This window comes from Bidens hawaiensis, unplaced genomic scaffold, assembly GCF_021521415.1.
Source record: "Bidens hawaiensis isolate Kalapana, Puna unplaced genomic scaffold, B.hawaiensis_p1.1 tig00005823_1, whole genome shotgun sequence".
Lineage (NCBI taxonomy): Eukaryota > Viridiplantae > Streptophyta > Magnoliopsida > Asterales > Asteraceae > Bidens > Bidens hawaiensis.
This window is the reverse complement of record NW_027491384.1, coordinates 446,234-470,506: the sequence shown is the minus strand read 5'-3', so window position 1 is coordinate 470,506 and position 24,273 is coordinate 446,234. Positions and strand designations below refer to the sequence as shown.

Here is a 24,273-nt window from a genome sequence, read left to right as displayed (position 1 = left end):
CTAAAATTTTTTTCGGATACCAAACAACATAAAGTAATTATTCATTTCATTCCCATATGTTAACCAAACAAGACAAAGGAATGGTAATGATCCATTTCATTCCTTTGTCCATTCTATTCCTCCTCCCATTCCATTCCCCCTTCATTCCATCCTTTTCAACCAAACATACCCTCACTCTCTTCGTTTTGAGCAGTTGTGATGTTTGAGATTGGTTCTTGGTAAATGATTATATCTATATCTATACTATATATATAAAGCATTAGTTAGGGACCTCTTAATTTTAAGAGGTACAATACTTAATGCTTTAGTTACAACATATAATGCATCCAAAATATAAATTTTTAGGGTAATTAAGTCATTTCATTTTTTCAAAACACAGTTACAACTTTGGTTCCTCAACTTCACTCCCTTATTGTTAATTTAAAGAATATTTACACATATCCCATAATTCAAAACCAACTACCCCCACCATTTTTTAACGGTCATAACTTTTTCGCACGTTAATATGTATGTATATATTTTTAAATTGCACTATAAAACGGGCATTTTATTCTCTTTAATTTGAGTATGATATTGCTATATTTTTTTAGTTTTAAACAGTTAATATTTAACAAGAATGTCAGTTCGAACCGGTGACGGGTCGAGTCGGGCAAGCTTGGGTCATCTGTAATACTGGATTAGAAGTAGAACGAGTCTATACAAAAAAATGGTTAATTTAGTTCAAGTCGGTTCGGGTTCGAGTCGAAAGAGTCAAGTTAGAACACTGTCGAGTCAGCTAAGCATGTTTAATGTTGGTAACGTGCATTCCGGTGCCAGTTACGCGTGTTCAATCTTCGGTTACACGCGTACTAGCTTTACACGAGTTACACGTCCAGTTTCCGGTTATGTGCTCACTGTCATCAGGTGACGTATATACCTACACTAATCATGCATTCAATGTCGAGTTGCGGCCGCACACCGCCGCATTACGCGGACACCCAACCAGTAACAAAGTGTAATGATGATAGTAGATATGGTTATTGGCACACTCACCATTGGAAAGTCAACAAACTAACATGGAGGGAAAATAAATGGAAAAGAACTGCTTTTGTTTCTTAGTATTTGGTCTCCCTTCATAATCTACACTCGGTACGTTTTTCGATACTTAGTCCTCCTAGTCACTCATATCTATTATTATTGTTAATATAAATTCCATAATCTCTCTCATGATGCAATCACCAAATTAATCAAGTCAACTTTGACTCTAATTAGTTGATTTCATGTGATCAGATCAGTGGCATAATTTTGATCTAGGTTTCTGAATAAATGTATAAAAACATGAAATTGTTATATCAGCCGTGCAAACAGCAAATGTACCACGAAAATATAGAGCTTCGATTTTCCTCTTGGTTTATCTTAACATGTTTTGCTACAACCTTTACTTGATCATAGTAATATTATTTTCACCTGGTCGGCTTAAGTACCCCGTTTACAGGTACTACAATAAGGTGTTCTGTTTTACATAAAATTTCATTAAAAAATAAAAGAAACTCGCAGTGGCGAAACGTGGACTGAGGCACCGGGGGAACGAGCTCAAAATGTATACAAAAATTCACAAACGTGGGGGTTGGACTCAAATTTTCGATCAAAAAAGGCTAAATTTACACTACGTATAAAAATTTTCGGCCGAAAACGGGTAAATTTACACTACTGCGCAAAAAAACAGGGGCAGGGCCCTGGCCCCAATGAAGATTCGCCCCTGGAAACTCGGAACATACGAAATGGTGCTATGAATTAATTTTGTTATTTGTTCATTTGATAAATACAAAACTAACGTCCTCGTATTATATTAATAGCTGTGTTTCATGATTAAATTAGCTATTCATTTGTACTCTACAAGTCAAATAAATTTGCATGCATATTGTGAGGAACCATCTCCTTCATATAGGCACAGTCGCATTCTAGTGATTACTGTTCAATTAATTCTTAAAAGTAGCGTATATTATTTATATATTGATATGTGTTCTTTTCAGTATGAATCTAGCGTATATTTTTACGGTCAATCTTATATCATATGGCCTTTATTGGTTTCTTTTTTCACATAATGTTTTCCAGTTTATAGACCCTGCTGCATATTACTTTAAAGTTTTTTATTTTTGAGTGGTTGTGTTTGCAGTGAGAGAGATATCCCGTCTTCAAATATCGATCTGCACTATGCTCACTGCGCACGTAACTTAGAGAAGCAAAAGCCTATTCAAAGCCCGAAACAACTAATTAGCCTAAAAATAAATGGGCTAAAGATCAGTCAAAGGGACTAGTAAGTAATTAATCACGCACACACGCGCACACACACACAAATGGATGATTATAATATTCTCAATAATTTGCAGGAAGGTGATGTGATTGCATATAGTCTCATCGAGTTAAATTCTTCATGGGCAGTTGAGTTTTCATCCTTTCGGGTAACTGCCTTTTTTTTGCAACAGTCAACATATGTCTCAAAAGAATCTACATTGCCGGTTTTATATACTCTTTCCTTTTGTTAAAAAATCAGTTTACATGGCATGTTGGAAGAATATATATATATATATATATATATATATATATATATATATATATATATATATCATATTATGATGCTAAGGACATTGTTCTCATACCTGTGACAAAATATCCTATTGTATCAGACAAGATTAATGAAAACGGGCAAAATGATTCTCTTTATAAAGAAGATGGCACTTTAGAGGTAATCAAATTCAGGTTATGTTTTTATATATAATAGTTCAAACCGGTTAAAAAGCACTATCTTAGAAACAAACTAGAAGCTGCATGAATTGTATTCTTTCTGAAACTTCTTAAACCCTTTAATTCAAAAAAATCAGATTATCATTCAAAATATAATTTTTTGTTGACAAATAATTTGAACTTGATGTTTAAGTAATCTAATTTTTTTCTCATGTTGAGGGAGAGAATAATGAACACACGGATGCTGATATTGATGGAATTCGTGAAGAATGGTTGACTTTTGTGACATTTTTTATTTACCCGTGAATGTTCGTATCGATGTTAATGAAATGTTAACTTTGAAATATTGTTAATTTTGAATGTTTGTTAGTATGTTATGTAATATTATATGAAATAGATTATTTTGCTATATATGAATTTTAGTTTTATTATGAGATGTTAATTGTCATTATTTAATGTGGAAATTATAAATCTATCAAAAAATTTCTTTTTTATAATACTTAAAACCATGACACGCAAAAGCGTGTAAAATAAAGTTGTCAATAATGTGTCATAAATGTTTGTAATAAAAAGATGACACACGAATTTGCGTCATTTTTTCTTTATGACATGACCTTACTTGACACGTGATATCGTGTCATCTACCCCTTTCATGACGCGCATGGCGCGTCATTAAAGGTCTATTTTCTAGTAGTGAACATTCTTTGATCCTTTCCAGGCTGAGAGATCGATCAACTATATTCATATTTGTGAATAAGTATTCAATATGATGTTAAACACAACTACTAAAGAAACGAAGATATTACCACCTGCCCTGGAGCAACCATGCCGCTGCTTTTCAATGTCTGAGCTTAGTTTGGCAACTGATAACTTTGATGATAAATGGTGCATTAGTCACGGGGGGGGGGGGGGGGGGGTCTGGTAAGGTGTACAAAGGAATGATCTCCAATGGCCAATATCTACGCGGTTAAGTGGCTGTATTCCATGTCCGGTCAAGGAGCACCTGAGTTTTGGGTTGAAGTCGAGACGTTTTCAAGGCTGCGGCATTGTAACATTGTGCCTTTGATTGGTTATTGCAAAGAGGTGAAAGATATGGCCCTTGTTTATGAGTACATGCCAAATGGAACCCTTTATGATCATCTTCACAAGAAAGGTACGGTTCTGACTTGGTCTTAGTGGCTCAATATATGCTTAGGAGTTGCACGTGGTTTGGACTACTTACACACTGGTACTGGCACACGACAAGGAGTTATACATCGTGATGTTAAAGCACCAACATTTTGTTGGACCAGAATTATGATGCAAAGATTACAGACTTTGGATTGGCTAAACTAGGGCCGATAAATCTGACACATACACATGTTAGAACCGAGGTCAAGGGCTCCTTTGGGTATATGGATCCTAGTTATCTTTACACTGCCAAATTGACAAGAAAATCGGATGTTTATTCCTATGGGGTCGTATTGCTTGAGGTGTTGTGTGGTAAACCTGTTTTGGAAGAGAGTCTGGATGATGGTTTAGCAATATGGTCTCGAAAACTGATTAAACAAGGAAAATTCACTCAGATTATTGATTCTAGATTAAGGAACCGCATTTCAAAGAGCTCTTTGAAGGAGTTCACACAAATTGCAGTTCAATGTTTGTTTAGTCATCGAAAACAGCGGCCAACAATGACTCAGGTTGTAGGCAGTCTTGAACAGGCATTGTTATAACAAGAAAGAGAGACTGATTCTTCCTAGGGAGGGCTCACCATCAAGAATGTAAGGTCATTGTTTTCACTTAAAGAACATTTCAAAATTGGAAGCTCAGTTACACCTGAAAGTAAAGAAATAATAACTGTCAGTGAGAATGTTAGAATACCAGTTCCAGCAATTGCAACTGAAGTTGAACCTGACCTTCAGCCAAAATCAAACCAAGTCATATGCTTCAACATCTGTAGCTCCTGATATTAAGAAATCAATCTGGATTTCTAATAGAGATGAAGGATTCTCAGGTTCAAGTTCTCTTGATAGAGGGGTAGAACTGGGAAGTAAGTATATGTTGGATCATGTGCCTTCACAAGAAGGGGAAATTAGTGGGCCCGATACTAGAAAGGAAGCATACGATAGTGCTAATAATGCCACTGGTGATGTTGAGGCTGAATGGGCTGAACAACACGAGAATGGAACCAATGACAAGAGTTCACATAAGGTATTATTTCCATGGTCGGTTGGCATCCAATTTAGCTCTACCTTGCTTATAAAACCTTTTTTAATTGAAATAAAGAATAACTAAAAACACATTTTCACTAATTAATAAAAAAAGAAACAATTACAATAGTTAAAATTTTTTCTTTTACTCCTTGAGGTTTCTAAATATGCCATTTTCGTTCATTTCACAAATTACGTGTTAAATGAGGGGCAATACAATTTTTTTTACTATCTTTAATACTTTTTTCTGCCTGTTAAACCTCACCCTCCTCCGCATTTCTTCCATAGCCAAGGCTACCCAAGCTTCCCTCTTCACTCCTTACCTCCCAACCCCTATTTCACTATCGCCATCTTCATCGTTAAGCAGCTTGCCACATCGAATATGCAAGTTGAGCCAATTACCACCACCACCACTTACCATCGTCGACGACATCTAAGTTTTCGGCAACAGAAACTGACAAAATTGGATTCTATTGGTGAGAGGGGGAGATGATAATAGATTGACAGAGAGAAGTGACGAAGCTTGAACGAAAAATCGTGGAGGGAGGGGGGACTTAATACGTATAAAAAGTATCATAAACTAGGAAGGGAGGTGGCACAAATTTTCAGTTGAAAACTTGTAAAATTACACTACGTATAAAAATTTTCAGACCAAAATGGGTAAATTTATACAAATGAGCAAAAAAACGGTAAGGGTGTGCATAGGTTCACCCATGTAGGGAATAGATAGTTCGGTATCCTCGCCGGACACATCTGGTTCATTGTTCACCATAATTTCGTTTGTGATTTTGAAATTCGTTTCTACCATCAACGATTTTATGTTCTTCAATTTTGCCTTACTATTTTGTGACTTCCCACATCATTTGGGAGGAGGATGAAACATACTTTATAATGAGGTAGGTATCTTCCCCATCATTACGCGTTTGGAGCCCTTAATGGTAGTGGATGAGAGGAGAACTCCACAGTTAAAAGCACTCATGTGGAAGTAATATGATGATCGGTCAACCAAAAGAAAATTTGTGAGGCGATGGTGGTACGTCCCTGTCAAAGCGGACAATATGATGGTGCAACGGTAGCTAGGCAGTTACAGATGGTATCAAATTCAGGGTCAGACCGGTGGTGCCAAGTCTCGCGAGGGCGTTGGACCCCTAAGGGGGTGAGTTATGACATCCACATCGGTTGGGAAGGAGAATGAACCCTTCTTTATAGGGAGGTAGATACATTCTTCATCATTACGCGTTTTGGTCACTTAATGTAGTGGATAAGTGGAGAACTCCACAATCAAGTGTTCTCAGGAGGAAGTAGTATCAGGATTAGTGATCTCTTGGGAAATCCTCACCTAGCCAACCAAAAGCAAATCCGTGAGGCATTGGTGGTACGTCCTGGCCAAAGTGGACAATATTATGGTGCGGCGGTATCTAGGTTGTTACGGTATGTTAGTATGTTTGTTGAGGTTGGGAAAATTGTTGGTTAAACCATCAGAAACTTCACATGGTCAACCAAAAGAAAATTTGTGAGGAGATGGTTGTACATCCCTGTCAAAGCGGACAATATGATGGTGCAGCGGTAGCTAGGCTGTTACAGATGGTTTCAAATCCAGGGTCAGACCGGTGGTGCCAAGTCTCGCGAGGACGCTGGACCCCTAAGGGGGTGAGTTATGACATCCACATCGGTTGGGGAGGAGAATGAAACCTTCTTTATAGGAAGGTAGATACATTCTTCATCATAACAAGTTTTGGTCGCTTAATGTAGTGGATAAGTGGAGAACTCCATAATTAGGTGTGCTCAGGTGGAAGTAGTATCAGGATGAGTGATCTCTTGAGAAATCCTCACATGGGCAACCAAAATCAAATCCGTGAGGCGTTGGTGGTACGTTATGGCCAAAGTGGACAATATTATGGTGCGGCGGTAGCTAGGCTGTCACAGTATGTTAGTATGTTTGTTGAGGTTGGGAATATTGTTGGTTAAACCATCGGAAACTTCACATAGTTAACGAAAAGAAAATTTGTGAGGCGATGGTTATACGTCCCTGTCAAAGCGGACAATATCATGGTGCATCGGTAGCTGGGCTGTTACAAATGGTATCAAATCCATGGTAAGACCGGTGGTGCCAAGTCTCGCGAGGACGCTGGACCCCTAAGGGGGTGAGTTATGACATCCACATCGGTTGGGGAGGAGAATGAAACCTTGTATATAGGGAGGTAGATACATTCTTCATCATAACGCGTTTTGGTCGCTTAATGTAGTGGATAAGTGGAGAACTACACAATTAAGTGTGCTCAGGTGGAAGTAGTATCAGGATGAGTGATCTCTTTGGAAACCCTCACCTGGGCAACCAAAAGCAAATCCGTGAGGCATTGGTGGTACTTCCTGGCCAATGTGGACAATATTATGGTGCGGCGGTAGCTAGGCTGTTACAGTATGTTAGTATGTATGTTGAGGTTGGGAAAATTGTTGGTTAAACCATCGGAAACTTCACATGGTCAACCGAAAGAAAATTTATGAGGCGATGGTTGTACGTCCCTGTCAAAGCGGACAATATGATGGTACATTGGTAGCTGGGCTGTTAGATGGTATCAAATCCAGGGTCGGACAAGTGGTGCCATGTCTCGCGAGGACGCTGGACCCCTAAGGGGTTGAGTTATGACATCCACATCGGTTGGGGAGGAGAATGGAACCATGTTTATAAGGAGGTAGATACATTCTTCATCATAAGAGTTTTAGTCGCTTAATGTAGTGGATAAGTGAAGAACTCCACAATTAAGTGTGCTCAGGTGGAAGTAGTATCAGGATGAGTGATCTCTTGAGAAATCCTCACCTGTGCAACCAAAAGCAAATCCGTGAGGCGTTGGTGGTACGTCCTTGCCAAAGTGGACAACATTATGGTGCGGCAGTAGTTAGACTATTACAGTAAGTTAGTATGTTTGTTGAGGTTGGGAAAATTGTTGATTAAACCATCGGAAACTTCACATGGTCAACCAAAAGAAAATTTGTGAGGCGATGGTTGTACGTACCTGTCAAAGCGGACAATATGATGGTGCAGCGGTAGCTGGGCTATTAGATGGTATCAAATCCAGGGTCGGACCGGTGGTGCCATGTCTCGCGAGGACGCTGGATCCCTAAGGGGGTGAGTTATGACATCCATATCGGTTGGGGAGGAGAACGAAACCTTCTTTATAGGGAGGTAGATACATTCTTCATCATAACGCGTTTTGGTCGCTTAATATAGTGGATAAGTGGAGAACTCCACAATTAAGTGTGCTCAGGTGGAAGTTGTATCAGGATGAGTGATCTCTTGGGAAATCCTCATCTGGGCAACCAAAAGCAAATCCGTGAGGGTTTGGTGGTACGTCCTGGCCAAAGTGGACAATATTATGGTCCGGCGGTAGCTAGGCTGTTACAGTATGTTAGTATGTCTGTTGAGGTGGGGAAAATTGTTGGTTAAACCATCGAAAACTTCACATGGTCAACGAAAAGAAAATTTGTGAGGCGATGGTTGTACCTCCCTGTCAAAGCGGACAATATGATGGTGCAGCGTAGCTGGGCTGTTACAGATGGTATCAAATCCAGGGTCCGACCGGTGGTGCCAAGTCTAGCGAGGACGCTGGATCCCTAAGGGGGTGAGTTATGATATCCACATAGGTTGGGGAGGAGAATGAAACCTTCTTTATAGGGAGGTAGATACATTCTTCATCATAACGTGTTTTAGTCGCTCAATGTAGTGGATAAGTGTAGAACTCAACAATTAAGTGTGCTCAGGTGGAAGTAGTATCAGGATGAGTGATCTCTTGGGAAATCCTCACCTGGGCAACTAAAAGCAAATTCGTGAGGCGTTGGTGGTACGTCCTAGCCAAAGTGGACATTATTATGGTGCGGCGGTGGCTAGGCTATTACAGTATGTTAGTATGTTTGTTAAGGTTGGGAAAATTGTTGGTTAAACCATCGGAAACATCACATGGTCAACGAAAAGAAAATTTGTGAGGCGATTGTGTACCTCCCTGTCAAAGCGGACAATATGATGGTGCAGCGGTAGCTGGGCTGTTACAGATGGTATCAAATCTAGGGTAAGACCGGTGGTGCCAAGTCTCGCGAGGACGCTGGACGCCTAAGGGGTGAGTTATGACATCCACATCGGTTGGGGAGGAGAATGAAACCTTGTTAACAGGGAGGTAGATACATTCTTCATCATCAGCGTTTTGGTCGCTTAATGTAGTGGATAAATGGAGAACTCCGCATTTAAGTGTGCTCAGGTGGAAGTAGTATCAGGATGAGTGATCTCTTGAGAAATCCTCACCTAGGCAACCAAAAGCAAATCCGTGAGGCATTGGTGGTACGTCCTGGCCATGGTGGACAATATTATGGTGCGATGGTAGCAAGACTGTTACAATAAGTTAGTATGTTTGTTGAGGTTGGGAAAATTGTTGGTTAAACCATCGGAAACTTCACATGGTCAACCAAAAGAAAATTTGTGAGCCGATGGTTGTACGTCCCTGTCAAAGCGGACAATATGATGGTGCAGCGGTAGCTGGACTGTTACAGATGGTATCAAATCCAGGGTCAGACCGGTGGTGCCAAGTCTCGCGAGGACGCTGGACCCCTAAGGGGGTGAGTTATGACATCCACATCGGTTGGGGAGGAGAATGAAACCTTCTTTATAGGGAGGTAGATACATTCTTCATCATAACGTGTTTTGGTCGCTTAATGTAGAGGATAAGTGTAGAACTCCAGAATTAAGTGTGCTCAGGTGGAAGTAATATCAGGATTAGTGATCTCTTGGGAAATCCTCACCTAGACAACCAAAAGCAAATCCGTGAGGGGTTGGTGGTACGTCCTGGCCAAGGTGGACAATATTATGGTGCGGCGGTAGCTAGGCTGTCGCAGTATGTTTGTATGTTTGTTAAGGTTGGGAATATTGTTGGTTAAACCATCGGAAACTTCACATGGTCAACCAAAAGAAAATTTGTGAGGTGATGGTTGTACGTCCCTGTCAAAGCGGACAATATGATGGTGCAGCGGTAGCTGGGCTGTTACAGATGGTATCAAATCCAGGGCCAGACCGGTGGTGCCAAGTCTCGCGAGGACGTTGGATCCCTAAGGGGGTGAGTTATGACATCCACATCGGTTGGGGAGGAGAATGGAACCCTCTTTATAGGGAGGTAGATACATTCTTCATCATAACACGTTTTGGTCGCTTAATGTAGTAGATAAGTGTAGAACTCCAATTAAGTGTGCTTAGGTGGAAGTAGTATCAGGATTAGTGATCTCTTGGGAAATCCTCACCTGGGCAACCAAAAGCAAATCCGTGAGGGGTAGGTGGTACGTCCTGGCCAAGGTGGACAATATTATGGTGCGGCGGTAGTTAGGCTGTCACAGTATGTGAGTATGTTTGTTAAGTTTGGGAATATTGTTGGTTAAACCATCGGAAACTTCACATAGTCAACGAAAAGAAAATTTGTGAGGCGATGGTTGTACGTCCCTGTCAAAGCGGACAATATGGTAGTGCAGCGGTAGCTGGGCTGTTACAGATGGTACCAAATCAAGATTCAGACCGGTGGTGCCAAGTCTCGCGAGGACGCTGGACCCCTATGGAGGTGAGTTATGACATCCACATCGGTTGGGGAGGAGAATGAAACCTTGTTTTTAGGGAGGTAGATACATTCTTCATCATAAGCGTTTTGGTCGCTTAATGTAGTGGATAAGTGGAGAACTCCACAATTAAGTGTGCTCAGGTGGAAGTAGTATCAGGATGAGTTATCTCGTGGGAAATCCTCACCTGGACAACCAAAAGCAAATCCGCGAGGCATTGGTGGTACGTCCTGGCCAAGGTGGACAACATTATGGTGCGGCGGTAGCTAGACTAGTACAGTAAGTTAGTATTTTTGTTGAGGTTGGGAAAATTGTTGGTTAAACCATCGGAAACATCACATGGTCAACCAAAAGAAAATTTGTGAGGCGATGGTTGTACGTCCCTATCAAAGCAGACAATATGATGGTGCAGCGGTAGCTGGGCTGGTACAAATGGTATCAAATCCAAGGTCAGACCGGTGGTACCAAGTCTCGCGAGAACGTTGGATCCCTACGGGGGTGAGTTATGACATCCACATCGGTTGGGGAGGAGAATGGAACCCTCTTTATATGGAGGAAGATACATTCTTCATCATAACGCGTTTTGGTCGCTTAATGTAGTTGATAAGTGGAGAACTCCACAATTAAGTGTGCTCAGGAGGAAGTAGTATCAGGATTAGTGATCTCTTGGTAAATCCTCACCTGGGCAACCAAAGGCAAATCCGTGAGGGGTTGGTGGTACGTCCTGGCCAAGGTGGACAATATTATGGTGCGGCGGTAGCTAGGTTGTCACAGTATGTTAGTATGTTTGTTGAGGTTGGGAATATTGTTGGTTAAACCATCGGAAACTTCACATAGTCAACAAAAAGAAAATTTGTGAGGCGATGGTTGTACGTCCCTGTCAAAGCGGACAATATGATAGTGCAGCGGTAGCTGGGCTGTTACAGATGTTACCAAATCAAGAGTCAGACCGGTGGTGCGAAGTCTCGCGAGGACGCTGGACCCCTAAGTGGGTGAGTTATGACATCCACATCGGTTGGGGAGGAGAATGAAACCTTGTTTATAGGTCGATAGATACATTCTTTATCATAACGCGTTTTGGTCGCTTAATGTAGTGGATAAGTGGAGAACTCCATAATTAAGTGTGCTCAGGTGGAAGTAGTATCTGGATGAGTTATTTCTTGGGAAATCCTCTCCTGGGCAACCAAAAGCAAATATGTGAGGCGTTTGTGGTACGTCCTGGCCAAAGTGGACAATATTATGGTGCGTAGGTAGCTATGCTGTTACAGTATGTTAGTATGTTTGTTGAGGTTGGGAAAATTGTTGGTTAAATCATCGGAAACATCATATGGTCAACCAAAAGAAAATTTGTGAGGCGACGGTTGTACCCCACTGTCAAAGCGGACAATATAATATTGCAGTGGTAGCTGGGCTGTTACAGATGGTACCAAATTAAGAGACAGACCTTCATCATATCGCGTTTTGGTCGCTTAATGTAGTTGATAAGTGGAGAACTCCACAATTAAGTGTGCTCAGGTGGAAGTAGTATCAGGATGAGTGATCTCTTGGGAAATCCTCACCTGGGCAACCAAAAGCAAATTCGTGAGGGGTTGGTGGTACGTCCTGGCCAAGGTGGACAATATTATGGTGCGGCGGAGCTAGGATGTTACAATATGTTAGTATGTTTGTTGAGGTTGGGAAAATTGTTAGTTAAACCATCGGAAACTTCACACGGTCAACCAAAAGAAAATTTGTGAGCCGATGGTTGTACGTCCTTGTCAAAGCGGACAATATGATGGTGCAGGGGTAGCTGGGCTGTTATAGATGGTATCAAATCAAGAGTCAGACCGGTGGTGCCAAGTCTCGCGAGGACGCTGGACCCCTAAGGGGGTGAGTTATGACATCCACATCGGTTGGGGAGGATAATGAAACATTGTTTATAGGGAGGTATATACATTCTTCATTATAACGCGTTTTGGTCGCTTAATATAGTTGATAAGTGGAGAACTCCACAATTAAGTGTGCTCAGGTGGAAGTAGTATCAGGATTAGTGATCTCTTGGGAAATCCTCACCTGCGCAACCAAATCAAATCCGTGAGGGGTTGGTGGTACGTCCTGGCCAAGGTGGACAATATTATGGTGCGGCGGTAGCTAGGCTGTCACATTATGTTTGTATGTTTGTTGAGGTTGGGAATATTGTTGGTTAAACCATCGGAAACTACACATAGTCAACGAAAAGAAAATTTTTGAGGCGAAGGTTGTACGTCCCTGTCAAAGTGGTCAATATGATAGTGCAGCGGTAGCTGGCCTGTTACATATGGTACCAAATCAAGAGTCCGACCGGTGGTGCCAAGTCTCGCGAGGACGCTGGACCCCTAAGGGGGTGAGTTATGACATCCACATCGGTTGGGGAGGAGAATGAAACCTTGTTTATTGGTCGGTAGATACATTCTTTATCGTAACGCGTTCTGGTCGCTTAAAGTAGTGGATAAGTGGAGAACTCCACAATTAAGTGTGCTCAGGTGGAAGTAGTATCAGGATTAGTGATCTGTTGGGGAATCCTCACCTGGGCAACCAAAAGCAAATCCGTGAGGCGTTTGTGGTACGTCATGGCCAAAGTGGACAATATTTTGGTGCGGCGGTAGCTATGTTGTTACAGTATGTTAGTATGTTTGTTGAGGGTGGGAAAATTATTGGTTAAACCATCAGAAACTTCACATGGTCAACCAAAAGAAAATTTGTGAGGCGATGGTTGTACGTCCGTGTCAAAGCGGACAATATGATGGAGCAGTGGTAGCTGGGCTGTTACAGATGGTATCAAATCCATGGTCAGACCGGTGGTGCCAAATCTCGCGAGGACGTTGGACGCCTAAGGGGTGAGTTATGACATCCACATCGGTTGGGGAGGAGAATGGAACCTTCTTTATAGGGAGGTCGATACATTCTTCATCATAAGCGTTCTTGTCGCTTAATGTAGTGGATAAGTGGAGAACACCACAATTAAGTGTGCTCAGGTGGAAGTTGTATCAGGATGAGTGATCTATTGGGAAATCCTCACCTGGGCAACTAAAAGCAAATCCGTGAGGCGTTGGTGGTACGTCCTGGCCAAAGTGGACAATATTATGGTGCGGCGGTAGCTAAGCTGTTATAGTATGTTAGTATGTTTGTTGAGGTTGGGAAAATTGTTGGTTAAACCATCGGAAACTTCACATGGTCAACTAAAAGAAAATTTGTGAGGCGATGGTTGTACGTCCCTGTCAAAGCGGAAAATATGATGGTGCAGCGTTAGCTGGGCTGTTACAGATGGTATCAAATCCAGAGTCAGACCGGTGGTGCCAAGTCTCGAGAGGACGCTGGACCCCTTAGGGGGTGAGTTATGACATCCACATCGGTTGGGGAGGAGAATGAAACCTTGTTTATAGGGAGGTAGATACATTCTTCATCATAACGCGTTTTGGTCGCTTAATATAGTTGATAAGTGGAGAATTCCACAATTAAGTGTGCTCAGGTGGAAGTAGTATCAGGATTATTGATCTTTTGGGAAATCCTCACCTGCGCAACCAAATCAAATCCGTGAGGGGTTGGTGGTACGTCCTGGCCAAGGTGGACAATATTATGGTGCGGCGGTAGCTAGGCTGTCACAGTATGTTAGTATGTTTGTTGAGGTTGGGAATATTGTTGGTTAAACAATCGGAAACTACACATAGTCAACGAAAAGAAAATTTTTGAGGCGAAGGTTGTACGTCCCTGTCAAAGCGGTTAATATGATACTGCAGCGGTAGCTGGGCTGTTACAGATGGTACCAAATCAAGAGTCAGACCGGTGGTGCCTAGTCTCGCGAGGACTCTGGACCCCTAAAAGGGTGAGTTATGACATCCACATCGGTTGGGGAGGAGAATGAAACCTTATTTATAGGTCGGTAGATACATTCTTTATCGTAACGCGTTTTGGTCGCTTAATTTATTGGATAAGTGGAGAACTCCACAATTAAGTGTACTCATGTGGAAGTAGTATAAGGATGAGTGATCTCTTGGGAAATCCTCTCTTGGGCAACCAAAAGCTAATCCGTGAGGCGTTTGTGGTACGTCTTGGCCAAAATAGACAATATTATGGTGCGACGGTAGCTATGCTGTTACAGTATGTTAGTATGTTTGTTGAGGTTGGGAAAATTGTTGGTTAAACCATCGAAAACTTCACATGGTCAACCAAAAGAAAATTTGTGAGGCGATGGTTGTGCGTCCTTGTCAAAGCGGACAATATGATGGTGCAGTGGTAGCTGGGCTGTTACAGATGGTATCAAATCTAGGGTCAGACCGGTGGTGCCAAGTCTCGCGAGGACACTGGACGCCTAAGGGGTGAGTTATGACATCCACATTGGTTGGGGAGGAGAATGAAACCTTGTTTATACGGAGGTAGATACATTATTCATCATAAGCGTTATGGTCGCTTAATGTAGTGGATAAGTGGAAAACTCCACAATTAAGTGTGCTCAGGTGGAAGTAGTATCAGGATTAGTGATCTCTTGGGAAATCCTCACCTGGGCAACCAAAAGCAAATCCGAGAGGGGTTGGTGGTACGTCCTGGCCAAAGTGGACAATATTATGGTGCGGCGGTAGCTATGCTATTACAGTATGTTAGTATGTTTGTTGAGGTTGGGAAAATTGTTGGTTAAACCATCGGAAACATAACATGGTCAACCAAAAGATAATTTGTGAGGCGATGGTTGTACGTCCATGTCAAAGCGGAAAATATGATGGTGCAGCGGTAGCTGGGCTGTTACATATGGTACCAAATCAAGAGTCATACCGGTGGTGCCAAGTCTCGTGAGGACGCTGGACCCCTAAGGGGGTGAGTTATGACATCCACATCGGTTGGGGAGGAGAATGAAACCTTGTTTATAGGTCGGTAGATACATTCTTTATCTAATGCGTTTTGGTCGCCTAAAGTAGTGTATAAGTGGAGAACTCCACAATTAAGTTTGCTCAGGTGGAAGTAGTATAAGGATTAGTGATCTCTTGGGAAATCCTCACCTGGGCAACCAAAAGCAAATCCGTGAGGGGTTGGTGGTACGTCCTGGCCAAGGTGTACAATATTATGGTGCGGCGGTAGCTAGGCTGTCACAGTATGTTAGTATGTTTGTTGAGGTTGGGAATATTGTTGGTTAAACCATCGGAAACTTCACATAGTTAACGAAAAGAAAATTTGTGAGGCGATGGTTATACGTCCCTGTCAAAGCGGACAATATGATAGTGCAGCGGTAGCTGGGCTGTTATAGATGGTACCAAATCAAGAGTCAGACCGGTGGTACCAAGTCTCGCGAGAACGCTGGACCCCTAAGGGGGTGAGTTATGACATCCACATCGGTTGGGGATGAGAATGAAACCTTGTTTATAGGTCGGTAGATACATTCTTTATCATAACGCGTTTTGGTCTCTTAATGTAGTGGATAAGTGGAGAACTCCACTATTAAGTGTGCTCAGGTGGAAGTAGTATCAGGATGAGTTAACTCTTGGGAAATCCTCACCTGGGCAACCAAAAGCAAATCCGTGAGGCGTTTGTGGTACGTCCTGGCCAAAGTGGACAATATTATGGTGCGGCGGTAGCTATGCTGTTACAGTATGTTAGTATGTTTGTTGAGGTTGGGAAAATTGTTGGTTAAACCATCGGAAACTTCACATGGTCAACCAAAAGAAAATTTGTGAGACGATGGTTGTACGTCCTTGTCAAAGCGGACAATATGATGGTGCAGTGGTAGCTGGGCTGTTACAGATGGTATCAAATTCAGGGTCAGACCGGTGGTGCCAAGTCTCGCGAGGACGCTGGACGCCTAAGGGGTGAGTTGTGACATCCACATTGGTTGGGGAGGAGAATGAAACCTTGTTTATAGGGAGGTAGATACATTTTTCATCATAAGCGTTTTGGTCGCTTAATGTAGTGGATAAGTGGAGAACTCCACAATTAAGTGTGCTCAGGTGGAAGTAGTATCATGATGAGTGATCTCTTGGGAAATCCTCACCTGGGCAACCAAAAGCAAATCCGTGCGGCGTTTGTGATACGTCCTGGCCAAATTGGACAACATTATGGTGTGGCGGTAGCTATGCTGTTATAGTATGTTAGTATGTTTGTTGAGGTTGGGAAAATTGTTGGTTAAACCATCGGAAACTTCACATGGTCAACCAAAAGAAAATTGTGAGGCGATGGTTGTACGTCCTTGTCAAAGCGGACAATATGATGGTGCAGGGTTAGCTGGGCTGTTACAGATGGTATCAAATCCAGGGTCAGACCGGTGGTGCCAAGTCTCGCGAGGACGCTGGACGCCCAAGGGGTGAGTTGTGACATCCACATCGGTTGGGGAGGAGAATGAAACCTTGTTTATAGGGAGGTAGATACATTCTTCATCATAAGCGTTTTGGTCGCTTAATGTAGTGGATAAGTGGAGAACTCCACATTTTAGTGTGCTCAGGTGGAAGTAGTATCAGGATTAGTGATCTCTTGGGAAATCCTCACCTGGGCAACCAAAAGCAAATCCGTGAGGGGTTGGTGGTACGTCCTGGCCAAGGTGGACAATATTATGGTGTGGCGGTAGCTAGGCTGTTACAGTATGTTAGTATGTTTGTTGAGGTTGGGAAAATTGTTGGTTAAACCATCAGAAACTTCAAATGGTCAACGAAAAGAAAATTTGTGAGGCGATGGTTGTACGGCCCTGTCAAAGCGGACAATATGATGGTGCAGTGGTAGCTGGGCTGTTACAAATGGTATCAAATCCAGGGTCAGACCGGTGGTGCCAAGTCTCACGTGGACGCTGGACCCCTAAGGGGGTGAGTTATTACATCCACATCGGTTGGGGAGGAGAATGAAACCTTGTTTATAGGGAGGTAGATACATTCTTTATCATAACGCGTTTTGGTCGCTTAATGTAGTGGATAAGTGTTGAACTCCACAATTAAGTGTGCTCAGGTGGAAGTAGTATCAGGATTAGTGATCTCTTGGGAAATCCTCACATGGGCAACCAAAAGTAAATCCGTGAGTCGTTGGTGGTACGTCCTGGCTAAAGTGGACAATAATATTGTTCGGCGATAGCTAGGCTGTTACAGTATGTTAGTATGTTTGTTGAGGTTGGGAAAATTGTTGGTTAAACCATCCGTTCAACTTTTGTACTTCCCTAACATGAATATTTAGTTCTATTTTTAGGACGACCTTCATTTGGTATGGTTTCTTACAATCTCTCATACGTTGTAGTTGGTGAAACCTTTCTCGGTGTATACTTTTTGTACATTTACTTAGGGCCGACCTGATAGTATCTGCATCCAAATTCCAAACTTCCACTTGGTTAACAGTGCCACTATTTAATGTTAAGTATCAATATTAGATATAAATAATAAAATTTAATAACTTAGATAAAAATATACGCTTGAAGGTGGATTCCATTGAATTGGATCATTTTTTTTTATTTAAATCTTTTCATTTCCGGTTGACTTGGTCCATTTTTTGGTTGGTTTCACCAAGTATATAGTTAAAATGATTGACGACCAGCCAAAACAAGTCGTTATTTGTTGATTTCTACATTTTTCATCCAAGTGGGTCTAATTCTTCTATTTGAGATGGGGTCTCGCCATCTTCTTGTTCTTCTGCTTCTTGTTCTTCTTTGTCATCCAAGTTAGCATCGACATGTCTTGGGTACGTGTATTATTGGTGTTCATATTGTAGGTTTGCTTGATCACGACACACATATGTGAAATTACCTGGTGCGATTCAGGATGGAATGTTGTGCATAGGTGGAGCCATGGAGGTTGTGGGTAGTATTTTGTATATTGCGTTGGTTGGGTTGATGATTTGCTACTTTGAACCTTCGCCCTAAATGGTTTGAAGATGAGAAATATGATAGCGGTAAAAATTGTAAAATATGTATGTGATTATGTGTATAATAAAAAAGAGGTATTTACTACATCTTTTTTAAACTAAACGGTAGTAAATCAATTGGTAAATATTCAAATTCCTCGACCTTATTCAGGGTTCCACTACCCAGATGCTTTACTCGCTTGGGGAACTCACCACACTCGGGGCGGTATGCTAGGTCTACTCTGCCACTACCGATGGTTGGCAGTAAAACACCCCTCCCACCCTAATAATCTTATTCCCTTACCAAAATGATTCAACAAATGTTATTCATAATAAACACACTTGATCTAACTTGCAATACTAACCATGCAATATTGTGCTTGTTTTATGTACAGACATAGGAGATTTAGTGAGCACGAAGCTGATTTATGCAGTTCAGAAAACCGCGAAAAAGTTTATAAAAGATATAATATTTATTCTCGTTCGCCGCTACCACTGCGTGAAAGTAAAGAAATTATAACTATCAGTGAGAATGTTAACATACCAGTTCCAGATATTGTAACTGAAGTTGAACCAGAAGGTCAAGATGACATTCAACCAAAACCAAACCAAGTCATCCCTCCTTACATAATCTCTCAAATTGATATGTTAACATCTCCTTCTACATTGGACACATTTGCAACTCATGAAATTAAGGAATCAATCTGGATTTCTAATAAAGATGATTGATGTTCAAGTTCAAGTTCTCTTGACAGAGGGGTAGAATTGGGAAATAAGTATATGTCGAATCATGTGCCTTCACAAGAAGGGGAAAATAACTGGCCCGATACCAGAAAGGAAGCATACGAGAGTGCTAATAATAGTGCCACCGATGATGTTGAGGTTGACCGGGTAAAACAATACGAGAATGGAACCAATGGCATCACAAGAATTCGCTTAAGGTATTATTTCCATGGATGGTTAACATCCAATTTAGCTCTACCTTACTTACAAAATCATTTTTAATTAAGATAAATAATAAAAACACATTTTCACTAATTAAAAAAGAAAACAATAAAAAAACAATTACAGTAGTTACTAGTTACAAATTATTATTATTATTATTATTATTATTATTATTATTATTATTATTTTTTGAAGTTTCTAAATCTGCCATTTTCATTTTTCCACTAATTACATTAACTTTCTAACCTTAAATGAGGGTCAATGCAATTTTTACTATCTTTAATATTTTAATCTGCTTGTTAAACATCATCCTTTAACACCCGTCAAGTTTTCGTGTTGAAATGCCAACTTTTAAAAGTTGAGGGGCTAAAGTGTAAATATAAGATATGGTTGTTTCATAATATAAAAATAAAAATATTTTGGTTAAATAATCTTCTTGATGGAAAAATGATCGTTCAAAGTTATGAGATATTTAACCAAGAGATTATATTATGAAAAGATCATTACAAGAAAATATATATTCTCCTATAATCATGAGAAGTACACATGTTTAGCTCTAAATTAATGGTGGAGGTGAAATAACACATGCTAAATTTTAGTGTCACATTTGTAATATTCCAACATCTCACATATTTAAAAGCTTACTCATGTGGACACATGACTACTCGTCGTGTAAAAATATGATCTGCACAAAGTGATAAATAAAAATTGATTTATATATAGCCAAACCCAACGAGTAATAAAAACCTAGAATACCACCCTAAAATAAACCACTAGCAACAGACAAGTGAACCTATAGGGTGCTGAATAACTATGGGAAGTCGGAAGTATCGAACCGTAGAGAACTATATCTAAAAGCTAACTAATAATTGAGAAAAATATTATATTTTGATTTGTATATATTTTATTTAAACTAATAATTAATTACACTAGAAAAATAAATTACCGAATATAAGACTTTAACAAATTCAAATGTAGGAAAAGGTCACCTAGGCAAAGAATCCGAATTGTGACGGCTCGGGCTTCTATCGCTTACGGGAAACTGCAACGGGAATCGAGATCTAAAGAAACGAAATCCTAAGAAACCTAATGGATCCTCAATCACTCTCAATGTGTCACCTAAGAGAAAATCATATAGATAACCCGTCGATTTCATTATCTCGATGCACCTAAGTACACGAGGTGGTCTATAAACAGTCTAAAGGACTGGGTAAACAATGAAAAAGGCAAAAACAGGTGATGCGGTAGTGGAGTGGCAGAAAAAGTGTTAATTTTTCAAGAGGGTTTTGTTTCACACAAAATTGAGTTTTAAATTTAAAAAATAATTTTTATCTTAACTATATAACACACAAATAGGCAAGTGTACTTATCGTATATGTAGTATAGTATGGGTAAAAACCAAGTATCGATTCACGTACACAATTGTTTAATTTTTACTACTAAATCGTCGTATTTATGTTAACCGGAAGTAAACATCATAGTGGTTTTGGTTTAACAAGTAAATTTCAAAGGAATATAAAAGCATAAATTAAAGACAATATTTTTTGATTTTATATTTTTATAGAGATGATCAAGGATAAAAGTGTACCATTAGGGTTAAAACTCATCTTAACTTGGTTTAACAATTAGTTAGTAAACATGTGATATAAACTTTCTTAATTTCGTAATTAAATGTGGGAATAACACCTTATTCATAAGTCATATTATTTCATGATAGTTAAAGAAAGAGATATGCATAAATTCATACTAAAACATTATATTATGTAAGCAATTGGTTTATATTAAGTATTTATAAGATAACTTACTTAAAAGATGAGACAACCCCTTAAATTACTAAGTGAATTTTCCTTCATACTTTAGGAAACATAACATTTGTATTATACTTTAAATACCAATTAAGATTAGTTAAGTTGTAAAGAATTAACCTTTAGTTACCAAGTATTAACCCGCACAACTCTTGGACAATTATTAAACTTTGTAATAACCACCCACGAGTTGTTTAAAATAGATTATGTTGTACACTCACTTGACAAGTAACTAACCAACTTTAGTGGATTAACCTTAACAACCCGTTTTCAAATCATTGTTAGCGTTGCCATTTTAAAAATAATTAATTACTAGCAATACTTAGTTTGGTCCATGTTCATATTATGATTTATGTTTTATCAACAAATGCCTCACAAGAATGGAAATTCCCCGGCTTATCATCAAGATCGGCACTTGGTGTATCTTTTAAGGGTGATATAACATTCCTCATCAAGTGATAATTACAACATAATCTTTACTTTTTATAAACCAATCACATGTTTAACCAATATTATTAAACCTTAGTTAAGAATCATTATAAACCAAGATAGTACCATTAAAGTTTAGCCAATAATATGCATAGTGTTATACATTAAAGTAATAGATACAAACATGATCAAATTGAAACAATCTAACCAATTTGGATGACTAATCTTTTATGTTAATGACTTATTCCAAGAGCGTAATCTCCTTGATCTTCAAAAGATGGATGAATGAGATAATTCTCTTATTAATGGTGGTGGAAGGAGATGGGTGAAGTGAATTAATTGAGTATCTATGGTGTTCAAGCCTCTTCATTCAATGAAGAAAGACAATGTATTTATAGGTTGATCAGGGCGTCTCTTCACGACCTGTGTTGAGTGAACACGACCCTTGTTGAGGGTTTTGTTGGATAACGTTAATTGTCTGCTATCGGAAAGTAAGTCAGGGGAGAGAACACGGCCCACGTTGGGTCTGGGCACGGCCCGTAGTAAGTTTCAGAAGCTTCCATTTGACTTTTCTCTTGTACTATCACCATGGGGCGTATTGGTATCAACATGGCCCGTGTTTTCATCAGTTTTTGTTTTTTTTCTCTTGTACTTTCACCATGGGGTGTGGTGGCATCATTCGGACTTCTGAATTTTGTCTTTTCCTCGTAAGCTTGCAACATTGTTCCAAGTCTTACGCCTCCTTAACTAGCTGAGCTACACGGGGGGGATGTAAGCTTGCAACATAGGTCATGCCTTACTTCAACATCGGATGAGTTGAGTTTGTTTTCACAGTTTTTTCCTTTTTTTCTTCGTATATCAGCTTGTTTTATTTTTTTAAGGCTATAATTACCTAGAGATAGAAATTTAAGCATTACTTTTTATTTATTCTGGTATTATTATTGATATTATGCTTGTTTGGAGATATTTTAATGCAGAAAAGATGTATAAATTTATATACATCAATAGGCAAACATCATATCAGATTGTATAACCTAAAATCCAAACAACACGGACAAATTAACCTGACAACTTATCACCCGTCGGATACCTAATCAAGTAATAATATAAACTCCCAATTGAATGCTAAACACACCATCAATAACCTAACATGAACCTATAATAAAACGACATTCAATCAAGCAACATGTGAAACGTTCATTCAAATAACAAATCATTAGTAAATAAGCATCAATAACATCCAACAAGCTGATTAAAATTTTTAATTAATCAAAACTCCCTTAAATAATTCCTGAAAACCCGTTAAAACACCAAACAATCAACAAAGCATCATCCAAGCCTAGATAACTAGGGTTTTAGCCAACAATCATGTTTAACAGTAACAACTTAATGAAATTAGTTGCAAACATGAAGATTAAAACAAGCAAACTCAACACAAAACCCTAGTAAATCTATTGGTAAACATTCAAATTCGTCAACCACATTCAAAGTTCCACTACCCGGATTCTTAACTCGCTTAGGGAACTCATCACACCTGGGGCGGTATGTCAGGTCTACTTGGCTACTCCCAATGGGTGCGAGTAAAACACCCCTTCCACATTAATAATCTTATTTCCTTCCCAAAATGATTTAAGAGATGTTATCCATTATAAACACACCTAAGCTAATTTGCAATACTAAACATTCAATATTGTGCTTATCTTATGTGCAGATGTAGGAGATTTAGTGAGCACGAAGATGGCAGATTGTGGTCGAAAAAACGTGAAAAGGTTTATAAAAGATATAATATTTATGGTCGTTTGCCGCTATCACCACCTGAAAGTAAAGAAATAACAACCATCAGTGAGAATGTTAGCATACCGGTTCCAGCTAATGTAAATGAAGTTAAACTTCAAGGTCAAGATGACATTCAGCCAAAATCAAACCAAGTCATCACTCCTTACATAATCTCTCTAATTGACATGTTATCATCTCCTTCTACATTGGACCATCTGTAACTCCTGAAATTAAGAAATTAATATGAATTTCTAATAGGGATGATGGACGCTCAGTTTCAAGTTCTCTTGACAAAGGGGTAGAATTGGGATATACGTATATGTTGGGGCATGTGCCTTCACAAGAAGGGAAAAATAATGGGCCCGATACAGCAAGGAAGCATACGATAGTGCTAATAATGTCACTGTTGATGTTGAGGCTGAATGGGTTGAACAATATGAGGCTGGCGTGTATATAAACCTTTCGGCTTTACCCAATGGAATTAATGTTCTCAAAAGAGTTCGCTTCAGGTATATTTCTTTGATAATCTTATTCCCTTTCCAAAATGATTATGCATTACAAAGACACTTGACCGATATTTGTAATACCAAGTTTTAATATTGTGTGTATGTGCAGGAGTAGTATATTTAGCGAGCACAAAGCAGAGAGATGGTGGTCAGAAAACTTTGATAAGGTTTATAAAAGATATAATATTTGTTTGCCTAATTTATCAAGTTCGGGTGAAAAGTGACCGGGCTTAAAAGTCGAGAGGTTGTTAGCTTTTACTTTAGTTTATTTAAATAGGATTGTTTGTTGACTAAGTTTCCTTGGCATGTAAAATAAAGGGACATTGTAAACTTATTCATTATGATAAAAACGATCAATAATAATCGAAGTTTTTGAGTTATTTTCTGTTGTTCGTTAACGTTAAATCTTAGTGTCAGTTATCTTTCAATTGGTATGAGAGATTAAGGAAGCTTGATCGAGAGAGTGTACAAGTCCAGGTAGGGTGCGATCATCAT

At 39.7% G+C, this 24,273-nt stretch overlaps 1 protein-coding gene and 1 pseudogene across 1 annotated transcript; both read left to right on the top strand.

Annotated features, from left to right (window-relative positions):
• The first annotated feature begins 3,672 nt into the window (after positions 1-3,672).
• Positions 3,673-4,436, top strand: LOC143630810 (putative receptor-like protein kinase At5g39000 pseudogene; annotated as a pseudogene).
• A 14,661-nt stretch (positions 4,437-19,097) lies between these two features.
• Positions 19,098-24,002, top strand: LOC143630809 (protein Brevis radix-like 2). Its single transcript, XM_077099720.1, has 4 exons — positions 19,098-19,258; positions 23,208-23,489; positions 23,644-23,781; positions 23,888-24,002. The coding sequence occupies exons 1-4, from the start codon at positions 19,098-19,100 to the stop codon at positions 24,000-24,002; spliced, it is 696 nt and encodes a 231-aa protein (XP_076955835.1).
• Positions 24,003-24,273: the final 271 nt, after the last annotated feature.